The 13,648-nt window shown below is 42.6% G+C and overlaps 2 protein-coding genes across 5 annotated transcripts in view; both read right to left on the bottom strand.

The window, feature by feature from the left end:
- LOC106613647 (AT-rich interactive domain-containing protein 3A) overlaps nucleotides 1-799 on the bottom strand; it is a 67,081-nt gene extending 66,282 nt beyond the window's left edge. Inside the window, exon 1 of the mRNA XM_045687422.2 lies at nucleotides 704-799. The gene's annotated coding sequence lies outside the window, so the exon portion shown is untranslated. The remainder of the gene's footprint in view (nucleotides 1-703) is intronic.
- A 418-nt stretch (nucleotides 800-1,217) lies between these two features.
- On the bottom strand, nucleotides 1,218-9,662 carry LOC106613646 (amyloid-beta A4 precursor protein-binding family A member 3). 4 transcript variants are annotated; one of them, XM_082956766.1, is made up of 11 exons: nucleotides 9,375-9,661; nucleotides 7,592-9,123; nucleotides 7,425-7,455; nucleotides 7,196-7,341; nucleotides 6,500-6,586; nucleotides 5,738-5,926; nucleotides 5,027-5,206; nucleotides 4,272-4,484; nucleotides 3,710-3,829; nucleotides 3,179-3,319; nucleotides 1,218-2,989 (listed from the first exon to the last, which is right to left on the bottom strand). In XM_082956766.1, exons 2-11 carry the CDS (start codon nucleotides 8,774-8,776, stop codon nucleotides 2,918-2,920), a joined length of 2,364 nt encoding a protein of 787 aa, XP_082812892.1. In that variant the 5' UTR covers nucleotides 8,777-9,123; nucleotides 9,375-9,661; the 3' UTR covers nucleotides 1,218-2,917. The 4 variants fall into 4 exon arrangements, with proteins under 4 accessions (XP_082812892.1, XP_014071603.1, XP_082812893.1 ...); XM_014216128.3 differs by having other exon boundaries at nucleotides 7,592-9,001; XM_082956767.1 differs by having other exon boundaries at nucleotides 7,592-8,601; nucleotides 9,375-9,660.
- Between the last annotated feature and the right edge of the window lie 3,986 nt (nucleotides 9,663-13,648).

The following is a 13,648-nucleotide window of genomic DNA, read 5'->3' as shown; positions in this document are numbered from 1 at the left end:
ATTACGATATTTCATGACAATAAGTATGACCACATATTTTGAGAGTAGTGTCAACATTTCACACAATTTGGGGTAAAACCCTGAGAAAGATGGTCCAGTGTGGCTCAATTGGTAGAATATGGCGCTTGCAACGCCAGGGTTGTGGGTTCAATTCCCATGGGGAACCAGTATGAAAAAAAAGTACCAAAATGTATTCACTCACTACTGTAAGTCACTCTGGAGGGTCTGCTAAATGACTAAAACGTAAAAATCTAAAAGAGAAAGTAAGAAAATAACATGTCATACGAGGAAACGCTATACAGCGATCACTCAAGAAACGCAAACCTAACACTTTCATTAATTATTAATAAAATGAAGGTATTCATTAATCAAATTAGAACTAGATTACATTTAAAAATCATAATACCAGTGTTCAAACAAGTCAGCAAAATTGTTACACAAGCCATACAACTATGGAGCTCAATTTAATATGGTTAATATGGTTATACAATAAAACTTGTGAAAATAAATAATTCATATGATACATTAGAATACATGACATGACATAGCTATACAAATTGATACAATTGAACATGCACCTACACAGTCCTCTCGGCCCAAAGTGATGCTAACGTGTGTGAGATAAAACAGACTACGCAGTATTACTGATTAAATTAGCTAATGTAGCCGAGAGGCATGCTGGACTAAAAAGTAATATGCTCACCTTTTGAATCAATGACAATATTCCTATTTATCAGTGAAGCTGTCCCAAATAAGTCATTTCAGTAACTCGTTGATTTAAACTCTCCATTTCAAGTGTTTGTAATTGGAAATTAAAACATCAGCCCACTGGTCGATGTTGATTGGCTAAAAGATTATGACGGGGGTCACAGAAACCCATTTCTTATCTGATTGGTTGCAACACTGTCAATTCTACCTCTATTTTGGTACACAAATGAAGCCTATTGGCCAGGAGTATGAGAGTTAGGGTTAAACAAGGTTGACAAATATTGCTACAAAATAACAGAAAAAGTACCGAGGTTATAATATATTCTTAGGTGTAGAATAAAACAATATAACAAGTAACTCCACATTTCTTCGTTTTTTTGTAGACGCCTTCCTTTAAAAAATATAAAACATTCTGCATGACATGCACACAACATTCAAAAGGAATTGTGTTCACAAAAGAATAAGTGGCACTGCAGTATACAACTGATTTCAATAGTGGAGAGATTAAATAAATATTCATCAAGATCATTTTATTCCGTTGCACAACGTTTCGAAACATTTGCATTTACGTCATTTAGCAGACGCTCTTATCCAGAGCGACTTACAAATTGGTGCATTCACCTTATGATTTGCTATTGTATGCCCTTAATACATGACCCTGGTACTCACCTGTGGTGGCTAATGTGGCCGGGCCATATCCACATCACAGAAATTATGTAGGGCGCTAGATGCCATTGCCACCCTGTCACTGTAGGGTCAGGCCTAAAACTCGTAAAAAATAAGTTCCATACATTGTAGAGAATGACCCACCATGAGCATTCTAAGACATCAATATTGTCACAGGGTTATATTGTACATTTTTTGGTGTACATTTTTTCCATTATTGGATCAAATATTAAAGTTTGGAGGTAGAACACGGACATAACATATCACACAATACCATCAGAACAGCAGCATACAATACAGGGTTTAGTCACACACCCTCAGTTCATAATCAATTAAATTGAAAAACAAATGCCAATTGTTTGGGATATATCATTTAATAAACATACAAAACTGCAGTCATTAAAAATATATATAAGTGTACAAAACATTAAGAGCACCTTCCTAATATTGAGTTGCAGCACATTTTGCCCTCAGAACAGCCTTAATTTGTCAGGCATGGACTCTACAAGGTGTCAAATTGGCTGGACATCCTTTTGTGGTGGACCATTCTTGATACCCATGGAAAAGCTGTTGAGCGTTTCCCTGTTGAAAAGCCCCTTAAATCTTTTGTCTTGCCCATTCACCCTCTGAATGGCACACATACACAATCCATGTCTCAATAGTCTCAAGGCTTAAAATCCTTATTTAACCTGTTTCCTCCCCTTCATCTTTCTACACTGATTGAAATGGATTTAACAAGTGACATCAATGAGGGATCATAGCTTTCACCTGGACTCATCTGGTAAGCCTATGTCATGTAAAGAGCAGGTGTCCTTAAGATTTTGTACACTCAGTGTATATCTCTAACACTAAAAGGCAGTTACCTTTGATTCTGAAAATACAGAACTAAGTTCTGAATTCTTCCAGGCATGGAAATGGGAACAATAGGGAATGGCATGCACAACGTAAAAATCTTTCAGCATATTAATAGTACACTGTTCGGAGATACATAATAACAATGTAACACTGACGAAGTAGTCGCTTGTTGATGTGCATGTTACTCAATGGCATTGTCTAGAGGTGGGAAGCACGTAATGACGAGAGATATGGACCAGCTATCTTAAATTAGGCTCCTCTCCACGAATTCAAGTTCCACTGAGCTGAGGCACATCGGCAACTAAAGAATGGCAGTGGAAGTAATTCATTGCAGGTACTCATGCTTTTCCTGTTCAGAAAGATAATTAGTATAGTAGTAAGATAACTGAGATCGTCAATAGGAAAAGTGAGGTTATCTGCTTTAACATCTCAAATATAAACAGAGATTTATTAACAATTCTACCTTTGAAAACATTTGCTGTATCATCCTGATATTCCAATATACATTATCAAATATTCTGTTCAGGTGGATAACCCCATTATGTTCAGTGGTGTATCAATAGCCAGGTGATACAGTCCATTTGCATAGTCCAATTTGAGGCTGCGTGTGTGCATGTGTATAGCTTCAAAATGGTATTCTTCCTTGTTGGCTTCTGAGAGCACCAGCAGCATTCTCTCCTCCGTTCTCTCAGAGAAATACTGGCGTTTCTTGTCCCGTTAAAAGGCGATATGTAGAGGCTGGCATGGTCTTCAAGTGAATCTGTTCAGAATGCCGAACACAGCTATGAATGACAATATTTCTTTGACCAATTAATTTACTTATTGAGTAATGTTCTGTCAACACAGTAGGATTCATGAAATAGGATTCATGAAAGTAGGATTCATGAAATGAAAGTCAGTGTGAAATCTAGTGCTTCTGATCTGAGTTGGTGTTGAATTCCTGTCTCACCTCCCCGACTGCGTTAGTCAAAATGTGGATGATCTTCTCGTGAGGAGTGGCTACCACACTCTGCCCATTGATTTCAATGATGCGGTGTCCGACCCGGATGCCCCCTCTCTCTGCGATCCCTCCACGCATCAAACTGCAGATCTGCCCAAGGCAACAATAGGATGAGAAAGATATAAAAATACAGATTAAAAGTGAGAGTTTTGAGGTGAGTGAAAGTGGACAATTTTAGCTTGACTACTATAGAGTTCCAAAAATGGATGCCGTACACCTACTATTCAGTCTAAAATGCTGTTTCCGACCACATCAATTTAAAATTCACTTTTATCTTTATTCCAGACCATGTTCACTGTGATAAACGAAAAGAAACTCAAATGAATACTACTCACTAGTGACTGGACTGGGCCTTAGCAAAAAAAATCTAAATAATAAAAACAAATAAAACATGAATGTTGGATCCTGTTTGGGGATTCTGTCTGGCAGTTGTATCCATACAAGTTTGCAGAGTAAAATAATAAAGCAACTGTCACTTACAATCCCGTCCTCTACACTGAAGCCCAACTGAAATTTTGGGTCCGGTCGCTTGACAATTGCCATGGTGACAGGAGGGCAGTGAACGATACTGAGCTTCACCTCTGCTTGGTTTTTAAAATCCTTTTACAAAAACAAAAGTGGAAAATACATAATACAAATACTAGAAAGATGTCTGCAAAGATAAATGTCTCTGTCACCTTAAAGTATCTGTTCACTAACTGCATTCTGTGCTTCTTAGATAATGAAAGACATTCACAGAATGAGAGGAGTATTGTGTGTGTGTGTGTGTGTCCGTGCATGTGCATGGAATACATTTAACAAAACAACATTAGGAGACAAAATGCAACAACCTGCCATCAGGTCCAATCTCATGCCGAAATAATACCTGGAAAGCAAACATTTCCACCAATTCTTCTCCCTCTTTACATATCACACCCATCAGTCTCTATGACTTCAGCAATACAACACCATCTAGTGTACATTCTAGGAACTATACAATAGACACAGCCAAGACAGCTCACAGGAAAGAATGTAACAGGGACAGACACAGTCCCCCTCTTACCCGGATTATACTCTGGCAGGTGGCTATGGGGAGGCCCACCAGGCTAGTGCCATTGACTGACATGATGCGATCTCCTATGCTGAGGGCCCCACAGCGTTCTGCAGGACCACCGTGGAGCAGGTTGGCCACCACCACCGTGGGCAGGATGGAGCCCCAGCCCGACTCCACCACAGCCATCCCCACTATCTCCCCGGGAGCCTTGGAGATGGACACCTGGACACAGACAGTAGGGAGATGGTTTAAGAGAAAGGGGGGATTTCATAGGTGATGTTCAGTAGGGAAACGCAGTAGCAAAACGTTTTGCAATTGAAAACAAAAAACGATGTTCTTATTGGAAAAGTTCAGGTATTACCTCACTCCATTTCAAAATGTTTTTTTCCCCCAACTGAACACAACATTGATGTACATTCCACTTAAGACACATCATGAAATGTATGGATCTGTTTCAATACTGTCTTGAGCAAGATAGGAAGTGCTTGTTGCATAGTGTACAACCAGCAAATATCTATTTGGTTTATGAAGGCCAACATTTAACTCCATGCACAACCAAATGTTAACATAAAACAGATTTCATAGGCTCCTGGTTAAATTGCCACTGACTGCTTCCGATACGCGAACATGAGTCAATTAGAGTAAAAACAGATGCTTATCTAGGCTAAAGATAGGAGGAATACTGCGTTTGTAGGCCTACACTCAAAAGGAAACCCTGGCTGGTAATAACAACATGATGCTGAAATACTGAGGGGTTTCTGTACCTCTCTGATGTTATCTGAATCCGAGAAGTGTACCAGGTCTCCGTTGTAGTGCTCCTGGGTCCCCAGGTAGTCACTGTACTCGCTGGGCCTTAGCTCACTGGCCTTGATGCCGTTGGCATGCAGGAACTGCTGGTAGGCCACACCGAAGGCCTGGCCAATCGCCTGAGCGATCACCTGGGCCTGCACGCAGGAGAGACACAGTGAGTCAGTGGGCATGTTCAAACGTGTCCCAGCCTGGCAGGTAAGAGTACGATAATCCTTGTCATATAACAATATGGCAATCCTGTTCCTCCTCACAATCTTACAGAGCATTTCAAGTTGTCAAAATAGGCTGTGGCTAACCATCAAGATATGGCCCATTAGTTTACCTCAATCCTAATATTAAACCTAACCATAATCGTTCCCAAACTCTAACCTAACCATAACAGTAATGAACTGCTAATTTCCTCTTGTTTAACAACTCCCTGGCATGGAAAAGTAACCTGGGTGCCAGGCTGTTTGTTTTTGTGTTCAACAAAGCTCCGCTACCTATTTGCTTGGCAAGTACTGATGGCTCAAGTACTGTAGAAAAAGACTGGCACTGGGAATAAAAAAAAAAATATATATTTTTTTTAAACAGTTCAACCTAATCTGATTATTTTCAACAACAAAAAACCCCCACAGAAAACCAATTGGACATAATGCTGTACGGTTTCTGCTTGAATGACTCACCTCGTCAGAGTTGAACACATGGCAGATCATGCAGCACTTTTTCTGTGGCCCGGGGGAGTTGACCCCAGCAAGGTTCCCCTCCTGGCCCTTACGGCCCCCGGCTGGCTTCCTGCGGGCCATCAGGACCACGATGCTGCCGATGTCTGCGATGTAGGAGATCATCTGGAGAGGATGGTCCATCATGGCCTCCTGTAGGTGGAACAGAAGGGATGAATGTGTGGAGGAAACATGCACTAACTGTTTACTAACACTTTCGCGTAAATTAACTAACACGTTAATGTTACCGAGACAATGATTTTTGGTAAAAGAATGAAAAAAATCCATGATGGACCCATTCCCACTAGGTCAAACAACAAAGAGGGCTAGGTTAGTCTAAGGCTGCATTTACACAGGCAGCCCAATTCTGATATTTTTTTCACTAATTGGTATTTGGTCCAATCAGATCAGCTCTGAAAAAGATCTGATATGAAAATATCTGATGTAATTGGTCAAAATACCAATTAGTAGAAAAAAATACTAGAATTGGGCTGCCTCTGAACACAGTCTAACAGCACCCACTATATATCTAGACGCAGCCAGCCATTCAGAAGGGAGCAAGCTGACAAACTGACCCACTTTGATTCTCTTCACTATTCAACTGTACAGGACGAGTTTGACTCAAATTAGAGACACTGCTATTCAAGGAATGACCATCAACTACTTTGTCATCCATTCAAACCACGTCATGCTCGGCTGATTGTGTCAACGGCAGCAGTTGCCTACCTGTGTGTCTGCGCTGAGGACTTTGATGCGCTGAGTGGAGATGAAGAGATCCACCTCGGTCATAGGCTGAGACTCTCCGTCTGGGGCCTGGAGGAAGACAAGAGCAAACCTTTTGATGATCCTTTTTAAAGCAGATCACCCATTCTTAGCAGAATGGTCTGAGCCATTCTGCCACCTCTGGTCTATTGGCCCTCCCATCCTTATGAGAGGCCAGTTTTGCACTTATCCCAGTCAAAGCTCTTCTCTGTCCTGACACCCTAAGGAAGGAACAAGCTTCCCCCTAATGTCAGTACACTCCCAGTCCATCTTCCGTAACGTCTGAAAACCTACCTGTTCAAATAGAATCTTAAATAATCCCACAGCCCCCCCCCCCCCCCCCCCCCGAAGAAGAACAAACACCTTACCATTGCACTTGCCTTTCCTGCACTAACACTTGCATTTATCTTTTCATACTAGCATAGACTTTGCTTTACTTTATTGAGGAAAATGTTTACTTACTATGATTGTAGCAACACCCCATAGCAAGAAATATAACCCGCAAATGGTTCTGTCACAGCGTACTCTTACCCCAGCGGTCCGCAAACAACTGTGATATGGGATTTTTCTTACCAAGCGACCTTAAGATTAATGCATTTACTGTAAGTCGCTCTGGATAACAGCGTCTGCTAAATGACTACAATGTAAATGAAAACTCACTTTTATCCTGTCCACAGCCTCCTGGGACTGTTTCATTCGAGCGTTGGTGGAGGGGTTCTTGTCAGACTTGAGCTGGGTGGAGCCCAGGTACTTGGCCCCAAATATGACCCCATCCAGGAGGTCATTTGGGTCACAGGGGCCAGGCACTGACAGAAACGCAATACTATTATTATTTAGAGTCCAATGAGAGAAGCATAGAAGTTTTACATACAGCCTAAATTGAGATTACCGTCTTTATAGGGTGGGCGGTCCTCTGCGCCCTGTACATGAAGAGGTCAGTGATTATTGAACAAAGTGAAAGACACAGCTCATTTGAACCAATCATCAGCAAAGTAATATACACTAATAACACCAGCATTCATCATTGATAACCATATTTTAGCATGTCAAACTTACCCGATTACTGTTCTCTGCAGAGTCTACCTCCTCCGGAGCCTCCTCCCCTAACTTCATCCATACGGGCTCTGGGACCTCGTCCTCCGGGAAAGATTCCATGGAGTCATCCCTGTGGCGCAGCCGCCAGCTGTTCCCAAAGTGTTCCCAGAACCTTTCGCCATCCTCCTGGTTGTAGGAGACCGACACCACCGCGTCCATCTCCCCTCTCCGGGCCATGTAAGGAGGAACCTTGATGTCAGAGGAACTGGGCTGGGAAGCCCCTATCTCTGTACACTCCAACAGCCCTAAAAGGTCTCTCTGGTGACTCTCTGAGAAAAGCATCTCCGAGGCCTGTTTCGGGTTCTGCTCTGGGTCTGGTAGCAATGGGCTGATGTCCATCAACAGAGATGGGCCTGGAGGCTCAAATTCAGAGGGCTCAGAGAATGCTGATGGTGTAGGGTCAGAGGTTGAGTCCCTGGGGAGAGGGCTTCCTCCAATGACCTGAAGTCGGTTTAGCAGGTGGTGGATCTGAGTGTGGTCTTTGTCACCTGTTCTCCTGATCTCAACCTTCTCCTCCATCTCATCCCCCACCTCTCCTCCCTCTTTGCTAGGATCCAGAACCTGTTTGGTTGTCGTGTTATCCTCAGGAGCATAGTCAATTAGCTCCTCCTGGCTAACTACCAGAGAAGAAGCTGCAGTGTCACTGGTGTACAAGGGAGGTAGGGACTCACTTAATCCGTCCTCTAAACTGTCCACAGGGACCGAGGAGGGAGGGAAGCTAGGGTCGTCCATCTCTTCCACTGAACCTGCTTCACTAGAGTCGTCTGACCTCCAGTCCAGAGGAGGGGGCTCTATTAGGTTAAAGGAGTCCAGGTCTTCCGATTCAGGGTAAGAAGCCTTGGAAGCAGCTCTAGAGAACTGGCTTTGGCTTTCTGGCTCACCTACAGCAGGTCCACCACAAGCAGTGTTCTCCTGTTGAGCTGAAGGTGAGGAAACTGTTTGTTTCTCCTCGTTTCCAGCAGGGCAATTACCTGTCTCCATTTTGTGGATAAGAGCACGGATCATAGGCAGCACATCACCAGGTTGAAATGATGGAGACTTCACATACAAGCCCCTTTCAATGCCTAGTAGTGTGTTTCTGCAATTTATAGGGGTAACGGTCGGAAGTTGGTATTTTTTCACTGTGAAAGTAGACCGTTTTTGCATTCACCATTTCTTGTGCAGGGGAATAATAAGAGCGACCACTCTTTTTTAGTCACTTCATTGACCTATGTCCATCAAGATTACAGTGCTATTGCCTCAGGCTCAAAGTACATGCCATTGTCATGCGTGTCACCAATATAGAAAGTGCCCTTTGTGCATTTAGCCTATGACAATATGGTATGGTTTATTTGTATTAGGCTATTATGTGTATAATAACATTTGATCCATCTGTAACAAAATGACCAGTAAGAGCTGTAACCAATATAAAAATAGCATCATCAAAACATTGCATAAGTGATTATGATCATGGTGAGCTACTCGCTTACAAATAAATACAAGACTCCAATCTTCTGAAAATAGTTACAGAGAAAACATGTTATATGCTGGCAGTGCTGCTAGAGAAATTACAGTAGCTTGATTGCAGTTTGGATCACCCGAGCTAATTTGCTAGCTATCTAATTTAGCTACCTATGGCAACTCAGCTATTTAAAGTCAAGAAGCATCACTAAATAAACTATCTTCCTGCTGGTTTGCCAACTACGAGACATTGAGGACAATATTGGCATTACCAACATAAATCTGACATGATCCAGATGCTCACCCGGTTCAATTCTGGATCCGATGACTGACAACTGCTTGAATTTAACTGTCACGGATGAAGTTTACTTGTTTGGGAACTCAGCAACAAAATATAGAAGTCAGCAATGTAAGTCAGCTAATAGTAATAGCTACAAATGTAACCGCATTTTGACAAGTACATTTGCAGGACGCTCATATCGTGTTTATGATACATAAAACGATGTCGTTGTTTCACTGCCGTCAAGCCGACACTCGCAAAACGCGGTCGACTCAACTCATCCGCTCTTCAGTTTCCGCCTGAATTTTGTTGCGCGAATACACCCCACTTTACGGTACCGCGTGTTTTCTGGTAGGGTGAACAGTGTCGGAAGCACTGTCATGCAGAGACAGAGACGAAATCATTGAAAGCAAACAGTTTGAAGCACACTTATTCAGTCTTCCGTATTCAAAATTATACCAAACATTTTATTTCATTTTCGCGACTTACTAAAAATTACTTTGATATCACGGGTAAAATGAGGCTGCAATAGCCTAACGGTGGTGCTGTTCATGACATGTTAAATTGTCAAAGCACACACACACCTTCACAGCAAGATCGAAGTAAACTTGATATGTTTTTTTAGTAGAGAATTCATCCAGTGTGATGACCATTTCAAACCATACGATGCCAGCTTAAAATATGGGTTAATATAATTGGTTATTCTATATTACAGGGAACTTTTAAGTAAGATAATAAAACATTTTGTTGGTGCGGTTTCCGTTTCTCAAATTGCACCCTGTGTGGCTGGAGTAAAACATTTTTATAAATGAGTGGCAACTTTATCTGGTAGACCTCCAATTCCATGAAATAGACTGACCTGGTGAAAGCTAGGATAATTATTGCGTGGCAGTTTGATGTTGTAGGGTGTTTTAGTTTCAGACATAATGCCCATTGATACTGGTAGATAAATGTTTGAATGCCACATGATATCTGAACGTCATTGCCAATCAGGTGCGTCCCTTTATTGCAGCAATGTATCTATCAATCCTTATCCCAGGCTGCTGTCCCCACATGCTTCAAGAGGGCCACCATTGTTCCTGTTCCCAAGTAAGCTAAGGTAACTGAGCTAAATGACTACCGCCCCGTAGCACTCACTTCCGTCATCATGAAGTGCTTTGAGAGACTAGTCAAGGACCATATCACCTCCACCCTACCTGACACCCTAGACCCACTCCAATTTGCTTACCGACCCAATAGGTCCACAGACGACGCAATCGCCATCACACTGCACACTGCCCTAACCCATCTGGACAAGAGGAATAGCTATGTAAGAATGCTGTTCATCGATTACAGCTCAGCATTTAACACCATAGTACCCTCCAAACTCGTCATTAAGATCCTGGGTCTCGACCCCGCCCTGTGCAACTGGGTCCTGGACTTCCTGACGGGCCGCCCCCAGGTGGTGAGGGTAGGTAACAACATCTCCACCCCGCTGATCCTCAACACTGGGTCCCACAAGGGTGCGTTCTCAGCCCTCTTCTGTACTCCCTGTTCACCCACGACTGCGTGGCCATGCACGCATCCAACTCAATCATCAAGTTTGCAGACGACACTACAGTGGTAGGCTTGATTACCAACAACGACGAGACGGCCTACAGGGAGGAGGTGAGGGCCCTCGGAGTGTGGTGTCAGGAAAATAACCTCGCACTCAATGTCAACAAAACAAAAGAGATGATCGTGGACTTCAGGAAACAGCAGAGGGAGCAGCCCCCTATCCACATCGACGGGACAATAGTGGAGAGGGTGGAGAGTTTTAAGTTCCTCGGCGTACACATCATTGACAAACTGAAATGGTCCACCCACACAGACAGCGTGGTGAAGAAGGCGCAGCAGCGCCTCTTCAACCTCAGGAGGCTGAAGAAATTCGGCTTGTCACCAAAAACACTCACAAACTTTTACAGATGCCCAATCGATAGCATCCTGTCGGGCTGTATCACCGCCTGGTACGGCAGCTGCTCCGCCCATAACCGGAAGGCTCTCCAGAGGGTAGTGAGGTCTGCACAACGCATCACCGGGTGCAAACTACCTGCTCTCCAGGACACCTACACCACCCGATGTCACAGGAAGGCCAAAAAGATCATCAAGGACGGCAACCACCCGAGCCACTGCCTGTTCACCCCGCTATCATCCAGAAGGTGAGGTCAGTACAGGTGCATCAAAGCTGGAACCGAGAGACTGAAAAACAGCTTCTATCTCAAGGCCATCAGACTGTTAAACACTAACATCACTAACATTGAGTGTCTGCTGCCAACATACTGACTCAACTCAAGCCACTTTAATAATGGAAAAATTGATGTAATCAATTTATCACTTGCCACTTTATATTATTTATTTTAGATCATGTTTACATAACCTACATTATTCATCTCATATGTATATACTGTACGCCATACCATCTACTGCATCTTGCCATCTTGATGTAATTAGATGTATCACTAGCCACTTTAAACAATGCAACTTTATATAATGTTTTCATAACCTACATTACTCATCTCATATGTATATACTGTACTCTATACCATCAACTGCATCTTGCCATCCTGATGTAATGTATCACTAGCCACCTTAAACAATGCTGCTTTATATGTTTTCATACCCTACAATACTCATCTCATATGTATATACTGTACTCCATACCATTACATCTTGCCTATGCCGTTCGGCCATCATTCATTTATATATTTTTATGTACATATTCGTATTCATTCCTTTACACTTGTGTGTACAAGGTAGTTGTTGTGGAATTGGTAGATTACTTGTTAGATATTACTGCATGGTCGGAACTAGAAGCACAAGCATTTCACTACACTGGCATTAACACCTGCTAACCATGTGTATGTGACAAATAAATTTGATATCTGCCGATGGGTTTGTTCCGCTGGATATTGCTTCATGCCACAAGGTAGGGTAGGGTTCATAATTAATGGTTCCAGCAAGGATATACCATAAAGGGATGCATTTGATCGACAACGAAGTTCAGATACCCTGTTGTCTTTGTATGTTGTTTTACTGGTATCGTTGGTAAATGTAACACAAATCAGCATACGCTATCAACCAAAATAGCCTGGCACGGTAATTAAAATATAAAATCTTGTCAACTAAAAATAGGTTTGTTATTGTTTTGAAAGAACAAAAACGAATAAATCTTAAAATTAACCAAATAAATTACTTAATTTAGAAATACGTCACAGTGTGGTTTCATCTGCGTACCTTATATGGAATATACAATACATACTCTACGTATCTTGTTGAGTCATTGTGTTCTCTCAGAAGAGCTGTGTGTGTTTCCTGGTACACTACATGACCAAAAGTATGTGGACACCTGCTCCTCGAACATCTCATTTCAAAATCATGGGCATTTATATGGAGTTGGTCCCCCCTTTGCTGCTATAACAGCCTCAACTCTTCTGGGAAGGATTTCCACTAGATGTTGGAACATTGCTGCGAGGACTTGCTTCCATTCAGCCACAAGAGCATTGGTGAGGTTGAGCACTGATGTTGGGCAATTAGGCCTGGCTCGCAGTTGGCATTACAATTCATCCCAAAGGTGTTTGATGGGGTTGAAGTCAGGGCTCTGTGCAGGCCAGTTAAGTTCTTCCACACCGATCTCTGTATGGACCTCACTTTTTGCATGGGGCATTTTCATGCTGAAACAGGAAAGGGACTTCCCCAAACTGTTGCCAGAAAGTTGGAATCACAGAATCGTCTAGAATGTCATTGATTGATGAAGCGTTAAGATTTCACTTCACTGGAACTAAAGGGCCTAGCCCGAACAATGAAAAACAACCCCAGACCATTATTCTTTCTCCGCCAAACTTTACAGTTGGCACTATGCATTGGAGCAGGTAGCGTTTTCCTGGCATCCACAAAACCCAGATCCATCCGTCGGACTGCCAAATGGTGAGGCGCGTTTCCACTGCTCTAGAGTCCATGGGGGTGAGCTTTACAGCACTCCAGCCGACACTCAGCATTGTGCATGGTGATCTTAGGCTTGCTGCTCAGCCATGGAAACCCATTTCATGAAGCTCCCGACTAACAGTTATTGTGCTGATATTGCTTCCAAAATAAGTTTGGAGTTTGGTAATGAGTGTTGCAACCGAGGACAGACGATTTTTACATGTTACGCGCTTCATGTTACGCGCTTCACCTACACATGCTATGACATCTTCTGGTTTCAACGATGTTTCTAGAGACAATATCTCATCATCACTAAATGCCTAGGTTTACCTCCACTGTATTCACATCCTACCATACCT

The sequence above is a fragment of the Salmo salar genome, chromosome 10 (assembly GCF_965601325.2).
Source record: "Salmo salar chromosome 10, fSalSal1, whole genome shotgun sequence".
Lineage (NCBI taxonomy): Eukaryota > Metazoa > Chordata > Actinopteri > Salmoniformes > Salmonidae > Salmo > Salmo salar.
The sequence above is the reverse complement of the archived record's forward strand: the minus strand, read 5'-3'. Positions and strand labels throughout refer to the sequence as shown.